Here is a 20,116-nt window from a genome sequence, read left to right on the forward strand (position 1 = left end):
GCAAATCAAAACAGCAATGAGATACCACCTCACACCTGTTCGATTAGCTATTATTAGCAAGACAGGTAATAGCAAATGTTGGAGAGGCTGTGGAGAAAAAAGAACCCTCATACACTGTTGGTGGGAATGTAAAGTAGTACAACCATTATGGAAGAAAGTATGGTGGTTCCTCAAAAAACTGAAAATAGAACTACCTTATGACCCAGCAATCCCTCTACTGGGTATATACCCCAAAAACTCAGAAACATTGATACGTAAAGACACATGCAGCCCCATGTTTATTGCAGCATTGTTCACAATGGCCAGGACATGGAAACAACCAAAAAGCCCGTCAATAGATGACTGGATAAAGAAGATGTGGCACATATACACTATGGAATACTACTCAGTCATAAGAAATGATGACATCGGAACATTTACAGCAAAATGGTGGGATCTAGATAACATGATACGAAGCGAAATAAGTAAATCAGAAAAAACCAGGAACTGCATTATTCCATACGTAGGTGGGACATAAAAGTGAAACTAAGAGACATTGATAAGAGTGTGGTGGTTACGGGGGGGAGGGGGGAATGGGAGAGGGAAAGGGGGAGGGGGAGGGGCACAAAGAAAACAAGATAGAAGGTGACAGAGGACAATCTGACTTTGGGTGACGGGTATGCATCATAATTGAACGACAAGATACCCTGGTCTTGTTATCTTTGAATATATGTATCCTGATTTATTGATGTCACCCCATTAAAAAAATAAAATTATTTAATAAAAAAAAAAAAAAAAAAAAGCTAACGTGGCCAGGGACAATAATTATGTACATTTTCAGTATTTCAGAAGCAGGTTATCAATCAACAAATATTTACTAAGTATCTGCTAATGAAAGTCTTCATGTCCATTCCAGCCAGTGTATAGAGGCTCCCATTAATCACCGCTTAAACCAGTGGTTTGGGTAATGAAACCCTATTTCTATATGTCTCGGTTACCCTAGAAAACAAGAAGTTTTTTTGTTTGTTTGTTTTTGTTTTTTTTACAAATATCAAAAATTTTATTTTTGTACAGTAATATATGTGCTTCTTTTTTTTAATAAATTTTTTTATTAATGTTAATGGGATGACATTAATAAATCAGGGTACATATATTCAAAGAAAACATGTCTAGGTTATCCTGTCATTAAATTATGTTGCATACCCCTCGCCCAGAGTCAGATTGTCCTCCGTCACCCTCTATCTAGTTTGAAAACAAGAAGTTTATGGCATATGATCTATTTTTATTTTATCATTACAGCCCACAGTGGTTCCTGTCAAACCAAGAATTTTATGTAAGTTAAGACTATTGAAGGGATATAACCACTAGAATGGCAAGAATACAAGTTTTGTTTTAGAACTTCAGACAAATCACATAACTTATTTACACCTCAGTGTATTTATTTATCAAACAGGCATAATATCAGCTCTGTCTACTCTCAGGGTATGTTGCGGACCAAATGAGATAACACAAATAAAAATATCTTTACCTTAAAGAGCTATTGAAACAGAAGATATCTTATTTAATCACAAAATTATTCTTAAGAGTAATCAAGCGCCACTTGATTTCACTTATGTGTGGAATCTAATGAACAAAATAAACTAACAAAACAGAAACAGATTCATAGATACAGACAACAGGCTGACAGCTGTAAGAAGGGATGGGGGGTTGAAGGGCTGGGTGAAAAAGGGGAAGGGATTATGGAAAGAAAAAAAACTTATAGACACAAACAATGGTGCAGAGATTATGGGAGGGAAAAGGGGTGAGGGAGGCAGAGAAGGGTAGAGGGAGACAGATAATGATGAAGGGAAACTTGGGGTGGTGAGCACACAATGCAATATACAAATGATGTAGTATAGAATTGTACATCTGAAACCTGTATAAATTTATTAACCAAAGTTACCCCAATAAATTCAATAAACATTTTTTTTTAAATCTCTGAATGTGGATGTCCTGGGTCAAATTCCCAGTCAGGGCATACAGGAAGAGGTGACCATCTGCTTTTCCACCCTCTCCTCCTTTGTTCTCTCTTCCCCTCCTGCAGCCGTGGCTTGATTGTTTCAAGCCACTTGGCCCCAGGCGCTAGAAATAGCTCCATGGAGCCTCCACCTCAGGCACTAAAAATAGCTTGGTTGGCCCTGGCCGGTTGGCTCAGTGGTAGAGCGTCGGCCTGGTGTGCAGAAGTCTCGGGTTCGATTCCTGGCCAGGGCACACAGGAGAAGCGCCCATCTGCTTCTCCACCTCTCTCCCTTTCCTTCCTCTCTGTCTCTCTCTTTCCCTCCCGCAGCAAGGCTCCATTGGAGCAAAGATGGCCCGGGCACTGGGGATGGCTCCTTCGCCTCTGCCCTAGGTGCTAGAGTGGCTCTTGTCGCAACAGAGCGACACCCAGGAGGGGCAGAGCATTGCCCCCTGGTGGGTGTGCTGGGTGGATCCCGGTCGGGTGCATGAGGGAGTCTGTCTGACTGTCTCTCCCCATTTCCAGCTTCAGAAAAATACAAAAAAAAAAAAAAAATAGCTTGGTTGTGAGCAAGGGCCCCAGATGGAGGTAACTGGGTGGATCCCAGTCGGGGAACATGTGGGAGTCTGTTCTGTCTCGCCTCCTCTCACTTAAAGAAAAAAAGTAATTTGCTTTATTTTTCTTCATTGTACCTAGCACTGATATTATCTAATATATTTACTTGCTTATGTGTTTATGCCCTGCTCCCCAACTTGACTACTAAAGTCAACTGGTCAAGTTGGGCAGGGATTGGTCTTGTTCGATACAGTATCCCCAGTGCCCAGAACATGGCGGGCATGTAGTAGGTGTTCATATATATATATTGAGTGATTTAATTTATTCATTTTAATTAGAAGTTGCATCTAGACTTTATGACTATGAAGAACAGTAGGCAAAGTTGTCATCTGAAGAAGTCTAAAAGAGGAAGGGCTCTGGGAAATGCATTCTCCATCATTTTACAGTAATTTTCAAGAGTCTGGGTCTATGGTTTCAAAAAGGAAATGACTTCTAACTAAGAGAAAAAGTCTTACTGGCAACTACCTTAAAAGATACCTGCTTCGACCAGCCAGAGACATAGGAATCTTTCTAAAACCCAAATGCCCAAACACCTGTGAGAATACACCACCTACAGATACAGAGCTTTTTCTATTCCTGACAATTGGAACTCTCTCTTATACGGAGCCAAGCTCAGTCTCTTTATAGCCTTCATGTAGCTCTACCCCTGGAGGATTTTAATAATTCAATTTTTGGCTAAAGAGCAACTTGAGATCAACTTTGTTTCACCAGTACCTATTTGAATGTGAATGATGACAACTAATTTTTCAGATACTGCTCTATTATTTAGAATCCCCTCTAGCTTTTCACATTCCTAAATGTAAAAATACATTAAAGTTTCATTTATAAATAAAATACTTAATGATTTCAACAGTTACTTGTAATTTGTTGCTGATCAAATTCTAAATTATAATTTTGATGCTTGTGTTTTATGCAACATATGTCCTAAGCAAATCATATACTGTCATAAGTCCCATTTCTCTACAGAGCAACTTAGGAACCCAGACACCAAAGGGATAGTTTTCTAACAGGAGGCTGGCCTTCCAGCTCTAGCTCTGTCACTTCTTCTGTGACTTAGTCTGTTTCTACAGAAAATTGAAAGCACTACAATATACGCTTTCTGAGATTTCTTGCAAAATGAATACTTGCAAAATGAAGAAAGTGAAAACTTTTTAGGTTTTAAACTGTCTACCTTTTAAGTCATTCATTTGGGACCAACCAGTCCAAGCTCTGAAAGGTGACTGAACAGGTGACACTGGTGGAGAGGGGGGATTCAAACCAGCAAGCTTCTGCTGCTCTATTAACTGCAAGAGTTTTCCGCGAGCCTCCATACTCTGCCGGTTCAATTCTGCAATCCGCTCCTCCATGCTACTTGGTGTGAGAGGTTGTGCTGCTGGAGAAGACTTTAAAAAGAAAAGAGAAAGGCATAAATTCCATATTAAGAACAATCTGAATAAGTCTGATTTCTTATAAAAATAAATTCTTCCACTAACATCCAACACGTTAATATTCATAGCCCTTGCTCAATGCAAGCTTGAATGGGGGCAGAATAGAATTTACAGGTAGCCTAACTGAAAAGTTAGGACTAAACCAAAGGGATACTAATCCTTCTAATGTTGGTGCCACGTAAGCCCTCCAGTCCCTCTGGACAAGGAGAGTGTCTGTGGGACAGAGTTTTCCCGCATCTCTTAGTGTTTGGTGAACGGCACAAAAGTTCACAGGAGCAAAGACTATTTCTAGAGACCTGGCTTCTGAGTAACATACATATTAATACCAGTTCTGGGGTCTGAATCACAATCTACAAAAGAGGATCTGCTGTAGCTGAAACAGATGATCCTATAATTATAACCACCATGAAGAAGTTGGCAAATATTTCTAGGACCCTATCACTCCTGGCCATGTGTCACCCTCCCTGGGCCACCCTCTCTGGGCCACCTTTGTCCTAAGATAACTGATCTAAGACGGTGACTGAAAAGGAATACAAGAGGCTAAAACAAAAAAAAAAAGCCACCCAAGGAATATAAAATAAGTTAAATTTGAAAATGCTATAGAAATGTTTACCTGAAACCTATGTACTCTTATTGATCAACATCACCCTGTTAAAGTTAATTTTCTAAATAAAATTTTAAAATTGAAAAAAAAAAAGAAAATTCCTGAAATACATGTCCTTCTTAATTATTTAATTTAGCTAAATATGTCTCTTTGGGAATAAACAATCCCTAATGGAAATCAGTAATTTGTAGCTATATCCATTAGTTTAAAAATAGAAAAGCAAAACATATGAATTAAAGAGTATTTTGTAATTCTGATAACAAAAAGAACAGTAATAGTTTGTCCTCTCTAGCCTGATCTATATATACTAATTAATAAAGGAGGCAAACTCCATTTTTAACTCTGCCGCTGTTTTGAAACTAAAAAGTTGCCTGTTTCTAATAATCTTCAAAACTCTGCAAACAACGTATCCATTGACTCAAAATTGAGACAGTTCATACTTATACACATCTGTACCGATGGCTACTACCCACTCCTAATACTCCTTCCTAGCTCCTCTTCTGCCAGTCCCTTCTGACTACTATTTCTGTGACTCAATACCCATCTTATGCTTACTGCCCACGAGTCAATGCTGATAGATGTGGCCCTTACTCCTAACCTTACTATCCCCCATCCCCTAATCTTCCTCAAGGAAGCGCTCAATCCAACAACAGTAAGGTCCTCATGGAAGCAATCACCCTGGGAACTCCTAACACATGATGTTTGCCAGCTCCTTCCAACAGCTCAAACACTGTCCTGACCCTATCAGAAGCCTGACGGGAGCCACTCTGGCTCATAAAGAAGTAAAAGGAAGCCTGGGACCAGCATGAGGATGTCGGTTATAAATTCTCCCGATGCCTGACCAGGCGGTAGTGCAGTGGACCCAGGTTCAAAACACTGAAGTCCCCGGCCTGAGCTTCCGATCACACACATGACCCCATGGCTGCTGGCTTGAAGCCCAAGGTCACCAGCTTAAGCAAGGGGTCACTGGCTTGGCTGCTGTCCCCCCACACTCCCAGTCGAGGCACATATGAGAAAGCAATCAATGAACAACTAAGGTGCCACACTATGAGTTGATGCTTCTCATCTCTCTCCCTTCCTGTCTGTCTCTCTCTCTTGTTGACTAAAAAAATAAAATAAAATAATAAAATAAAATAAATTCCTCCCAGTTGGAACTTAGGATCCTTTTTCTCCCACAAACAAGGAAATGAAGGTTGAGATTACCAGGTCACTCTGCAGTTTAACTTACAAAATCCCTGCACTATAACATGAACATTTATGCTACTCAAGGTAGAATCCCTATACGGGCTTCATGTGGGAACTGACTAGAAATGCACAGGGTTTACCTCTGACGTACTCAATCAGAAAAGGCATTTTAGCAAGATCCTTGGATAAATATGTACATTAAAGTCTGACTTTGCCCTGGCCGGTTGGCTCAGTGGTAGAGCATCGGCCTGGCGTGCAGAAGTTCCAGGTTCGATTCCCGACCAGGGCACACAGGAGAGGCGCCCATCTGCTTCTCCACCCCTCCCCCTCTCCTTCCTCTCTGTCTCTCTCTTCCCCTCCCACAGCGAGGCTCTATTGGAGCAGAGATGGCCCGGGCGCTGGGGATGGCTCCTTGGCCTCTGCCCCAGGCGCTAGAGTGGCTCTGGTCGCAACAGAGCAACGCCCAGGAGGGGCAGAGCATCGCCCCCTGGTGGGCGTGCCAGGTGGATCCCGGTCGGGCGCATGCGGGAGTCTGTCTGACTGTCTCTCCCCATTTCCAGCTTCAAAAAAATACAAAAAATAAAAAAAATAAAAAAATAAAGTCTGACTTTAAAAATCCTTTAAAATCATTTCTATAGGAAAATGCATTGTGTCCTAAAAACTTAACTACACACAAACTGAGGGCCAACAACACATAATGCTTTTCTATGAACCTCTTTCAGAGTAAAAACGTTTTCAGTTAAAATGTAGTTGGGTGGCAAATTTTTAAGTCACATTAATTCTACATATTCTATTTAAAACTTCATTCCTTGCTCAATTTTAGCTGTTACACATTTTACCTTTATCCTAATTTCCTCACTCATTCCTCTTTTTTATGTTTTATGCTTCCTCTTTTGTTGTGTGTGAACTATAAACTGACAAATAACTTCTACTTATTTTGTGATGAGGACATCACACAATGTAAGCCATCCGGTAGCAACCTCAAAGACATACAGGATCACTTCTGGCAAGAAGTCCCTAAAGAGGCCCCAACAATGCACCTAAATTCTTCCATGACCATGGTCAGTCTTTGACTGGCACTCACAGTGGTCATGCAGCTGGTATGACTTGTCTTCGGCTTGTTTAACTCCCGAAGTCCATCCCCTTGCTCTCCTCCTGAATTCTGCAGTGTCAACTCAGCAATTCGTGCCATGATGTCCTTTCTTTGTATTAATGCTTCATTTGTTCTAAGCTGTTGCCCATCCCCCAATACCGGGGGCTCTTCTGAGAACGCGGGGTATCTCGGTTGCTGAGTGTTGGAGAGAGGATTGCACAGAGACTGTGAGAAGTTCACAAAAGGAGCCTGTGTTTTGTTCTCCAAATCTTCTCCCATGTGAGACACCCTCCACCTCTGAGTGAAGAGATGACTCTCTTCACTTGAATTCTGAATATCTGTGCTAGTCGGTAAGGTCTTCTTTTCCCAATTTTGTTCCTTCTCAGTTATTTCCATAGTTGGAGTTCGTGGAGCGGGACGAGTTTGAACAGTCCTCCTCAATACTGTAGATAAAATTGAAAAATGTAAACATGTATTATTTAACCATATATTGGCTATAATCATCTCGTTTGCCCATCATGGCAGTTTCGGAAGGATTTGGCTTCTGAAGGTCTAAATCATTTTAGCAGGGAACAGCCCTGAAATACCACCTGTAACAGTCAAGTACAGAGACTTCATATAAAGCTTTATTCCTTAAACCATCTGACAAGTTCACAGTTGAACACATATATTAACTGATTCCTGGGAATCTTGGTGTGGGAACAGTAGAGATAATAATGTAAAATGAGGATAGCCAGGAAAGGCATCTCTGATGAAGTAAAATTTTTTTAAGTAATGACATAGGTGGCAGAAAGTAGAGCCAAGAACATTCCAGGCAGAGAACAACATATGTGAATGCTTCAAAATGAGGGAAGAGCAGAGAAAGGAGGCCAGCCAGCCTTAGCTGTGGCACAGCAACGAGGGAAACTGGACAAGTCTGAGATTACAGAGGTGAGCAGGGACCATTCTCACAGGGCTTTTCCAGCCACGTTTGGAATTCTCTAATTTAATCCCAGAGCAGTAAGACCTGATGAAGGGTTAACAATCACTCAGTTGACATTTCCTAAATGCTGTGGATCATTGGGAAGTCCCCAAATGGAAGAGACCAGTAAGCAAGTGTGGTAAACTAGATGAAAGATGATAGCAGCTTTGACTAAAGCATGTTGCTACAAAAATGGAGAGAAGTAGATACATTTGAGAAATAGTTGGCAGCAGAACTGAAATGATGAGCCGAAAGTGGGGGAAGAGAAACAGATCAAGACAGCAGGTGCAACTGAAGGGACAGAGTGAAGTCATGCACTGAGATGGAGAAGACAAGAGCAGATCCGGCACAACTGAAGGGACAGTGAAGTCATGCACTGAGAAGGAGAAGATAAGAGCAGATCCGGGGGAGGGCTGATTATCAAGAATCCCGTAGGCTAAGTTTAAGGTCCCTTATGAGTCACCCATATATTTATCTAAGCAGAAGGAAACTCGAGAGGCATCTGGACTCAGATCCAAAACTGGAAGTCCCTGGCGTAGAGAATGTATTGGAAGCCATGAGCATGAGTGAGATTACCTAGAGAAAGAATAGAGTAAGAAAAAAAAACCCAGCACCAAGACATGAAGAACTTAACATTTAGAGTCAGTTAACGGGAGAAAGCGAGAAAAGCAGATAGAAATGAAACAGCCAGACATGTAAATATCTTATATTAATTATACTATATATCTGGGTCCCACCTCCAGATAAACAGAAATCAAATTGGGATAAAAGTGATTGCCTCTTGCAGTAGGCCTAGTGGTGGGAGAGGAAGAGAGCCTTGTATGTGCTTCTTTTTCTAACCACATACCAATAGGAATTAGAATTAACACTTAAAAATAAAGTATGGCATTAAAGGAAAGTAAAAATAGATTAGTGGCTAAAGGAAATAGATATGATGAGAAATTCTAGAGAGTCACTCTCCAATATTGTAGCTTCTGGCCACATGTGGCTATTCATATTCAAATTTAAATTAATTAAAATTAAATAAAATTTAAAATTCAGTTCCTCATTTCAGATGCCACATTTCAGGTGCTCAGCAGCCTCAGGAGGCTAGTAGCTTCTCTACTTAACAGAGCAGACACAGAACCCTTTCACCGTCACAGAAAGTCCCACTGGCCAGCGCTGTCTAGGGCGTAACGAACTCTGATGAAGAGCCCTGTGTATCTCCTATCTTCACCCACATGTACAATTTAACTAAACAATTCTTTACATATGTGCATTCCAAAAAAACATGCTGAAAAATATGATAACAAAACTTCATCATTTCAGAATACATATTCAAGGAGAGTTCTATTTGCTCACTCAAAAAGAAATGTGCCACATTATTTCCCATGCAAAACCCTCTAAAAATGCTAACAAAATGGTGTCTTCAGCAACATAATTTGTTTTAATGAGCATTTAGTATATTTTCAATCAGAGTAAAGGTATTTATAGTAATTACTTCTTTTTAAAATGTTAAGCTATTTTAGTATCACCAATGGAAAACCATTTGCAATATCTCCAAAGAGATCATTAGGCAAGCCTTTTAATACCATGCAAAATTTGAAAAATACTTTAAGAAATGAACGTCTAAACTGAACAGAAATCAGATTTGATATCATACATCCAAAATCTAACCAGAGTGAATAATACTGTCTAGCCCTCTAAAGAGGAAATATCAAATCAAAGGATTATAGAGCTAGAGGGACATTAAAAAGATCAAGGAAAACTCTCTCATTTTAAAGATAGGAAGACTGAAGTCCAGAAAAGGAACAGGAAGTATCAGCCCCTGCCTCGCAGCTAGTCAGTGGGTGGGCAGACCATGACTCCAGCACCGTCACGCATCCTAGCCCTACCTCCCTACATACACAGATCTGACAGGCCTACAAATGCCTGTCATGCTAAAACAAATTTTATAATAGCAAGGATTTGTCATTTTCTTTCACCCCTTATGGCCTCTTCAGATCCTCTACTAGAAACATATATCAAAGCACGGAAAATCTGACAAAACTTATGTCTCAATGAATATAAATGTTATTCTTCTGTACTCCTATATAATAAGATAAACATTCATATTAAAGAAATAAAAAGGCCCTGGCCGGTTGGCTCAGCGGTAGAGCGTCGGACTGGCGTGCGGGGGACCCGGGTTCGATTCCCAGCCAGGGCACATAGGAGAAGTGCCCATTTGCTTCTCCACCCCCCCCTCCTTCCTCTCTGTCTCTCTCTTCTCCTCCCACAGCCAAGGCTCCATTGGAGCAAAGATGGCCCCGGGCGCTGGGGATAGCTCCTTGGCCTCTGCCCCAGGCGCTGGAGTGGCTCTGGTCGCGGCAGAGCGATGCCCCGGAAGGCAGAGCATCGCCCCTGGTGGGCGTGCCGGGTGGATCCCGGTCGGGCGCATGCGGGAGTCTGTCTGACTGTCTCTCCCCATTCCCAGCTTCAGAAAAATACAAAAAAAAAAAAGAAATAAAAAAAATTAGCCCTGGCCGGTTGGCTCAGCAGTAAAGCGTTGGCCTGGCGTGCGGGGGACCCGGGTTCGATTCCCGGTCAGGGCACATAGGAGAAGCGCCCATTTGCTTCTCCACCCCCACCCCCTCCTTCCTCTCTGTCTCTCTCTTCCCCTCCCACAGCCAAGGCACCATTGGAGCAAAGATGACCAGGATGCTGGGGATGGCTCCTTGGCCTCTGCCCCAGGCGCTAGAGTGGCTCTGGTCGCGGCAGAGAGACGCCCTGGAGGGACAGAACATCGCTCCCTGGTGGGCAGAGCGTCGCCCCCTGGTGGGCGTGCCGGGTGGATCCCAGTCGGGCGCATGCGGGAGTCTGTCTGACTGTCTCTCCCCGTTTCCAGCTTCAGAAAAATATTAAAAAAAAAAAAAAAAAAGTGACGTCACGGAAATGGCGCCGTGAGAAGCGCGTCCGACAGCTCTCCCCTAAATCACAACAAATTTATCAACTAGAAACAGAAAAATTTATCCTCGGAGCATTCCGGAGTTCCACACAAACTGAAAGCAAAAGGACTGTTATCACTTGAATCTGAGAGACGAGGGTGTGGAGGAAGCTACCGCAGCGACGCTCATTCAAGCCGCCAGGGAGTGCGCCTGCGTGCTATCAATAAGACCACCCTCAGATGCCGATAAGAAAGAGGAAATCGAATATTATGGATACAAAAGAAAGAGAGGTAACACAAATAGATGTGGAAAAATCTATGGAGAAAAGACTTAACATATTGGAAGCCTTGGAGCTAAATGACAGAGAATTTACACTAGAAATCTTAAAAATACTCAGAGATATACAAGAAAACACAGAAAGGCAATATAGGGAGATCAGAAAACAACTCAATGAACACAAAGAATATATTACCAAGGAAATTGAAACTATAAAAACAAATCAAACAGAAATGAAAAACTCAATTCACGAGCTGAAAAACGAGGTAACAAGCTTAGCTAACAGAACAGCCCAGATTGAAGATAGGATTAGTGAAATAGAAGACAAACAACTTGAGGCACAACAGAGAGAAGAAGAAAGAGACTCAAAAATAATAAAAAATGAGAAAGCCCTACAGGAATTGTCTGACTCCATCAGAAAGAATAACATAAGAATAATAGGTATATCAGAGGGAGAAGAGAAAGAAAATGGAATGGAGAATATACTCAAACAAATAATAGACGAGAACTTCCCAAGCCTGTGGAAGGAACTAAAGCCTCAAATTCAAGAAGCAAACAGAACACCAAGTTTTCTTAACCCCAACAAACCCACTCCAAGGCACATCATAATAAAGATGACACAAACCAATGACAAAGAAAAAATTCTCAAGGCAGCCAGGGAAAAGAAGAGTACAACATATAAAGGAAGACCTATTAGATTATCATCAGATTTCTCAGCAGAAACTCTACAAGCTAGAAGAGAGTGGACCCCAATATTTAAAGCCCTGAAAGAGAGGAACTTTCAGCCAAGAATACTATACCCATCAAAGCTATCCTTCAAGTATGAAGGAGATATAAAAACATTCACAAATACAGAAAAGATGAGAGAATTTATCAACAGAAAGCCCCCACTCCAGGAAATACTAAGGGGGGTTTTCCAACCAGATTCAAAGAACAAAAGAAAACAACACCACAAGTAACAGCTCCACCAAGAACACAATAAAACCAAACTTAAACTGTAACAACAAAGGAAAAAAAGGGGGGAGAGGATGGAGATTAACAGTAGCAAAGGATGATGAAGTGCAGAAATACTTATAAGATAGGGTACTACAATGAATATGGTAGGTACCCTTTTCATTACTTAATGGTAACCACCCTTAAAAAAACCACCACAAAAACACTTGACTTAAAAAAGGTAGCAACAGAGGAAAGAAGTATGGAACACAAACAAACAAAAACAAAAGAGAAGAATCAAACTAGATACAAAACTAACAGAAAGCAATTTATAAAATGGCAGTAGGGAACCCACAAGTGTCAATAATTACACTAAATGTAAATGGATTAAACTTACCAATAAAAAGACACAGAGTAGCAGAATGGATTAAAAAAGAAAATCCAACTATATGCTGCCTACAAGAAACACATCTAAGCAACAAGGATAAAAACAAATTCAAAGTGAAAGGCTGGAAAACAATACTCCAAGCAAACAACACCCAAAAAAAAGCAGGTGTAGCAATACTCATATCTAATAATGCTGACTACAAGACAGAAAAAGTACTCAGAGACAAAAATGGTCATTTCATAATGATTAAGGGGAAGTTGAATCAAGAAGACATAACAATCCTTAATATATATGCACCAAACCAAGGAGCACCAAAATATATAAGACAGCTACTTATTGACCTTAAAACAAAAACTAACAAAAATACAATCATACTTGGAGACCTCAATACACCGCTGACGGCTCTAGATCGGTCATCCAAACAGAGAATCAATAAAGATATAGTGAGATGACGTCAGAGTAATGGCGGGGTAGGAAGCGATACCGATAAATCTCCCCCAAAACTCAACAAGATCTTCAACCAGAAACAGAAAAACCTATACTTGGAGCTTCCAGATGCTTCGCAATACACCCAAAGGTATGATTGAGTGAAAAATTGGCTAAATATATAACCAAACCCCGAAGGAAAAAGGGAGTAAGAAATGCTCCGCCTTCCTCACTAACCTAAACAGGGCGGCTTTCTCTGGTAACTGTGAATATAGAAACTGAGGCGGGCAAAGGGGGTGAATAGATCCAGGCCGCCGCGGCACAAACGGCCGAACCAGGCTGTGGCACACAGATCCAAGCCGAGGAAAATCTGATCCTGTGGCAACCCGGGCAATACAAGCTAACACTCGCGCCAAACCCAAACAAAGAAAGACAAGCGGAGCGGCCATTTTACCTGGTCTCCTGGTCGGTGCGCAGTTAGTGGGCGAGAATTTCTTCCTAGGCCCCGAGAGTGGGTGCCCGTGTTGCCCCACGGAGAGGCAGGGTCAGAGGCCTTTCTGTGGGCCGAGGACAGAATCTCTGGGCAGCCCCAGCGCCCTGGGAAAGCCACGCACGGGAGGGAGTGAGAACTAATTCCAACGGTGGAGATTTTCCGTGCTGGTGAGGGTTTCACTCAGAGGGAACCGCGGCCGGCCTCATATCCTGGTGTGCGCGCGAAGATAAGGAGTGAGCGATTCCTCCGAGTGCCTCCGCAGTGCGCGCCCGTGTTATCGCAGAGAGGGGCAGAGTCAGGGGCCTTTGTGTGGGCCAAAGCGGAATCTCGAGCCGCCCCAGCGCCTTGCAAAAGCCGCGCACGGGGACGGAGCGAGACTCAATTCCAACGCTGCAACTTTTCCCTGCGGTTGGGGGTTTCACTCAGAGCGTGAGACTGCTGGCTGGATATCCTGGTCGCAGACAGTGAGTGAGAGTTTCCTCCAAGCGCCCCCCAGAAGTGGGCGCCCGCTTGTGTTACCGGACAGAGTGGCAGAGCCAGTGGTCTTTGAGTGGGCAGAAAGCCCGCCTGATTATGCTAGCAGCTCTGACTGACTGAGCCTTACCCAGAGCCCTGTGCTGAGTGGAAATAGAGTGGGGAGTTGCCAGCTCTTTGAGCCTCTTACTATCCAGGCAGAGGCAGCAGCAACCCCATAGCTGGATTATCAGGCTACTAATTGAGGAAGGAAAGACTAGGAGAAAGGCTCCAGGAACACGGACTCTCTCACTGTCAGAGCCTATAAATGCTAATGAGCCTCGACTCCCACAAGACTAAAGCACAATACATGACATTGCCATAGAGATTTATCAACTGCAAGCCTCTACCTGAGCGTGCCAAAGGGGCAGAACCCGGGGTACAGAGTCACCGACCAGGAAGAGGGAGAGAAAAGAAAAAGCAAGAAGATAACCTCTCAAAATCAAGAATAATCTGCAGACTTTATAACCTATCACATTTTATTATATTTGTTCGTTTGTTTCTCTTATCTTCATTCTTGATACTTTTTTTTCTTCCTCCAATTTGGCCGATTAACTCTCTACAGGTCTTACTCTCTCCTCTCCTTGAACTACACTACCCATAAGTGTTACATCTCCCATTATCTTTTCTCTTCTCTTCCTTTCTCTCTATGAGGGTTGCACTCCAAAACCCTTAATTCTCTCTCTCTCCTTTCTTTTTTCTTCTTTTAGTGGTTCCCTCTTTTTTTTCTCTCTCTCTCTTTCTTTTCTCCCTCTATATTAGTTTCTTCCTTTCTCCTTTACATCTCCTCTCATTCAAACCTCAATAACAAACAAATTATCTTATCTGGGACTCAAACCTATGTTTGTGGCATTTTGGGGGGTTTTTACTTCACCTTTTTAACTCACTAGCAGTGCTCCCATCCCTGGCTCTCCATATTATCTAGTTCTTGTTCCACTAAATACAATAGTAAGTTTTTCATTTGTCCCCCCATTTTTCCATTTTCCTCTTATTCCTCTCATCATAACTCTTAGACAACCAACACTTAAAAGCAAATCATTTTATTCTTGACCCAAATTTTTTCCTTATTTGCTTTTTGTGGGTCCATACACTCTTTTTTTTTTTTTTCTTTTTTTCTTTTTTTCTTTTTTTCTTTTTTTTGCCCCTTTATCACTTTTCCCCAATTCAGGCCCTCCATCACAGGCATTGTTTGTTATAACTCACAGACCACCACAAGATTTTCTCAAGAAAGAGGGGAGAGGAGAGGAGAGGAAAAAAGGAGAGGAGGAATAATTTCCTTTTTTAAAAAATTTTTATTTTATTTTATTTTTCTTTATTTCATTATTAATTTTTTTTAAAAAAAACAACTCTTTTCGATTTTTTTTTTTAACTTTTTATTCTTTATTAAATCTCATTAATACTATCAACAAAACCACCCTCAGATGCCATTAAGGAAGAGAAAATCGAATATCATGGATACAAAAGAAAGAGAGGTAACACAGCTAGATGAGGAAAAATCTATGGAGAAAAAATTTAATATATTGGAAACCTTGGAGCTAAATGACAGAGAATTCAAGATAGAAATCCTAAAAATCCTCCGAGATGTACAAGAAAACACAGAAAGGCAATATAGGGAGCTCAGAAAACAACTCAATGAACACAAAGAATATATGTCCAAGGAAATTGAAACTATAAAAACAAATCAAACAGAGATGAAAAACTCAATTCACGAGCTGAAAAACGAAATAACAAGCTTAGCTAATAGAACAGGTCAGATAGAAGAGAGGATTAGTGAAATAGAAGACAAGCAACTTGAGGCACAACAGAGAGAAGAAGAAAGAGACTCAAAAATTAAAAAAAATGAGATAGCCCTACAAGAATTATCTGACTCCATCAAAAAGAATAACATAAGAATAATAGGTATATCAGAGGGAGAAGAGAGAGAAAATGGAATGGAGAACATACTCAAACAAATAATAGATGAGAACTTCCCAAGCCTGTGGAAAGAACTAAAGCCTCAAGTTCAAGAAGCAAACAGAACTCCAAGTTTTCTTAACCCCAACAAACCTACTCCAAGGCATATCATAATGAAATTGACACAAACCAACAGCAAAGAAAAAATTCTCAAGGCAGCCAGGGAAAAGAAGAATATAACATATAAAGGAAGGCCCATTAGATTATCATCAGATTTCTCAGCAGAAACTCTACAAGCTAGAAGAGAGTGGACCCCAATATTTAAAGTCCTGAAAGAGAGGAACTTTCAGCCACGAATACTATACCCATCAAAGCTATCCTTCAAATACGAAGGAGAAATAAAAACATTCACAGATACAGAAAAGATGAGGGAATTTATCATCAGAAAACCCCCAGTCCAGGAATTACTAAAGGGGGTTCTCCAATCAGATACAAAGAACAAAAAAAAACAGAGCCACAAGTAAAAGCTCCAAGAAGAACACAATAAAACCAAATTTAAACTGTGACAACAACAAAAAGAAAGAGGGGGAGAAGACGGAGATTAACAGTAGCAAAGGACGATGGAGTGCAAAAGTACTCACAAAATAGTTCGCTACAATGAACAGGGTAGAGACCCTTTTCATTACTCAAAGGTAACCACCATTGAAAAAACCACCACAGAAGCACATGAGATAAAAAAGATAGCAACAGAGGAAAGATGTATGGAATACAACCAAATAAAAACAAAAGATAGAAAAACGAAAGAGAAGGATCAAACAAGACACAAAACTAACAGAAAGCAAGATATAAAATGGCAATAGGGAACTCACAAGTATCAATAATTACACTAAATGTAAACGGATTAAACTCACCAATAAAAAGGCACAGAGTAGCAGAATGGATTAAAAAAGAAAATCCAACTGTATGCTGCCTACAGGAAACTCATCTAAGTAACAAGGATAAAAACAAATTCAAAGTGAAAGGCTGGAAAACAATACTCCAAGCAAATAACATCCAAAAAAAAGCAGGTGTAGCAATACTCATATCGGATAATGCTGACTACAAGACAGGAAAAGTACTCAGAGACAAAAATGGCCATTTCATAATGGCAAAGGGGACACTGAATCAAGAAGACATAACAATTCTTAATATATATGCACCAAACCAAGGAGCACCAAAATATATAAGACAGCTACTTATTGATCTTAAAACAAAAACTGACAAAAATACAATCATACTTGGAGACCTCAATACACCGCTGATGGCTCTAGATCGGTCATCCAAACAGAGAATCAACAAAGACATAGTGGCCTTAAACAAAACATTAGAGCACCTGGATATGATAGACATCTACAGGACATTTCATCCCAAAGTGACTGAGTATACATTTTTCTCCAGTGTACATGGATCATTCTCAAGAATTGACCATATGTTGGGCCACAAAAACAACATCAGCAAATTCAGAAAAATTGAAGTTGTACCAAGCATATTTTCTGATCATAAAGCCTTGAAACTAGAATTCAACTGCAAAAAAGAGGAAAAAAATCCCACAAAAATGTGGAAACTAAACAACATACTTTTAAAAAATGAATGGGTCAAAGAAGAAATAAGTGCAGAGATCAAAAGATATATACAGACTAATGAAAATGACAATACGACATATCAGAATCTATGGGATGCAGCAAAAGCAGTGATAAGAGGGAAGTTCATATCGCTTCAGGCATATATGAACAAACAAGAGAGAGCCCAAGTGAACCACTTAACTTCCCACCTTAAGGAACTAGAAAAAGAAGAACAAAGACAACCCAAAACCAGCCGAAGAAAGGAAATAATAAAAATCAGAGCAGAAATAAATGAATTAAAGAACAGAAAAACTATAGAAAAAATTAATAGAACAAGGAGCTGGTTCTTTGAAAAGATCAACAAAATTGACAAACCCTTGGCAAGACTTACCAAGGAAAAAAGAGAAAGAACTCATATAAACAAAATCCAAAATGAAAGAGGAGAAATCACCACGGACACTGTAGATATACAAAGAATTATTGTAGAATACTATGAAAAACTTTATGCCACTAAATTCAACAACCTAGAAGAAATGGATAAATTCCTAGAAAAATACAACCTTCCTAGACTGAGTCAAGAAGAAGCAGAAAGCCTAAACAGACCTATCAGTAGAGAAGAAATAGAAAAAACCATTAAAAACCTCCCCAAAAATAAAAGTCCAGGCCCTGACGGCTATACCAGCGAATTTTATCAAACATTCAAAGAAGACTTGGTTCCTATTCTACTCAAAGTCTTCCAAAAAATTGAAGAAGAAGCAATACTTCCAAACACATTTTATGAGGCCAACATAACCCTCATCCCAAAACCAGGCAAGGATGGCACAAAAAAAGAAAACTACAGACCAATATCTCTAATGAATACAGATGCTAAAATACTAAACAAAATACTAGCAAATCGAATACAACAACATATTAAAAAAATAATACATCATGATCAAGTGGGATTCATCCCAGAATCTCAAGGATGGTTCAACATACGTAAAACGGTTAATGTAGTACACCATATCAACAAAACAAAGAACAAAAACCACATGATCTTATCAATAGACGCAGAAAAGGCTTTCGATAAAATACAACACAATTTTATGTTTAAGACTCTCAACAAAATGGGTATAGAAGGAAAATATCTCAACATGATAAAGGCCATATATGATAAACCATCAGCTAACATCATATTAAATGGCACTAAACTGAAGGCTTTCCCCCTTAAATGAGGAACAAGACAGGGTTGTCCACTCTCTCCACTCTTATTTAATGTGGTACTAGAGGTTCTCGCCACAGCAATCAGACAAGACAAAGAAATAAAAGGCATCCATATCGGAAAAGAAGAAGTAAAGGTATCACTTTTTGCAGATGATATGATCCTATACATCGAAAACCCCAAAGAATCCACAAAAAGACTACTAGAAACAATAAGACAATACAGTAAGGTCGCAGGATACAAAATTAACATACAGAAGTCAATAGCCTTTCTATATGCCAACAATGAAACAACTGAGAAGGAACTCAAAAGAATAATCCCCTTCACGATTGCAACAAAAAAAATAAAATACTTAGGAATAAACATAACAAAGAATGTAAAGGACTTATATAATGAAAACTATAAACCATTGTTAAGGGAAATCGAAAAAGATATAATGAGATGGAAGAATATACCTTGTTCTTGGCTAGGAAGAATAAATATAATCAAGATGGCTATATTACCCAAAGCAATATACAAATTTAATGCAATTCCCATCAAACTTCCAATGACGTTTTTTAAAGAAATAGAGCAAAAAATCATCAGATTTATATGGAACTATAAAAAACCCCGAATAGCCAAAGCAATCCTAAAGAAAAAGAATGAAGCTGGGGGCATAACAATACCTGACTTCAAACTCTATTATAGGGCCACGACAATCAAAACAGCATGATATTGGCAGAAAAATAGACACTCAGACCAATGGAACAGAATAGAAAGTCCAGAAATAAAACCACATATATATAGTCAAATAATTTTTGATAAAGGGGCCAACAACACACAATGGAGAAAAGAAAGCCTCTTCAATAAATGGTGCTGGGAAAACTGGAAAGCCACATGCAAAAGAATGAAACTGGACTACAGTCTCTCTCCCTGTACTAAAATTAACTCAAAATGGATCAAAGATCTAAACATAAGACCTGAAACAATTAAGTACATAGAAGAAGACATAGGTACTCAACTCATGGACCTGGGTTTTAAAGAGCATTTTATGAATTTGACTCCAATGGCAAGAGAAGTGAAGGCAAAAATTAATGAATGGGACTACATCAGACTAAGAAGTTTTTGCTCAGCAAGAGAAACTGATAACAAAATAAACAGAAAGCCAACTAAATGGGAAATGATATTTTCAAACAACAGCTCAGATAAGGGCCTAATATCCAAAATATACAAAGAACTCATAAAACTCAACAACAAACAAACAAACAATCCCATAAAAAAATGGGAAGAGGATATGAATAGACACTTCTCCCAGGAAGAAATACAAATGGCCAACAGATATATGAAAAGATGCTCATCTTCTTTAGCTATTAGAGAAATGCAAATCAAAACGGCAATGAGATACCACCTCACACCTGTTCGATTAGCTGTTATTAGCAAGTCAGGTAATAGCAAATGTTGGAGAGGCTGTGGAGAAAAAGGAACCCTCATACACTGTTGGTGGGAATGTAAAGTAGTACAACCATTATGGAAGAAAGTATGGTGGTTCCTCAAAAAACTGAAAATAGAACTACCTTATGACCCAGCAATCCCTCTACTGGGTATATATCCCCAAAACTCAGAAACATTGATACGTAAAGACACATGCAG

At 40.0% G+C, this 20,116-nt stretch overlaps 1 protein-coding gene across 4 annotated transcripts in view; it reads right to left on the reverse strand.

The window, feature by feature from the left end:
- The window catches only part of SPICE1 (spindle and centriole associated protein 1), an 86,585-nt gene that overhangs the window by 12,648 nt on the left and 53,821 nt on the right, over positions 1-20,116 (reverse strand). For all 4 annotated transcript variants that reach the window (XM_066241448.1, XM_066241449.1, XM_066241447.1 and 1 more), the window contains 2 exons: positions 6,891-7,342; positions 3,762-3,972 (listed from right to left, as the gene is read on the reverse strand). In XM_066241448.1, coding sequence (XP_066097545.1) covers positions 3,762-3,972; positions 6,891-7,342 — 663 coding nt within the window. The remainder of the gene's footprint in view (positions 1-3,761; positions 3,973-6,890; positions 7,343-20,116) is intronic.

Source organism: Saccopteryx bilineata, chromosome 8 (genome assembly GCF_036850765.1).
Source record: "Saccopteryx bilineata isolate mSacBil1 chromosome 8, mSacBil1_pri_phased_curated, whole genome shotgun sequence".
NCBI classification, from domain to species: Eukaryota; Metazoa; Chordata; class Mammalia; order Chiroptera; family Emballonuridae; genus Saccopteryx; species Saccopteryx bilineata.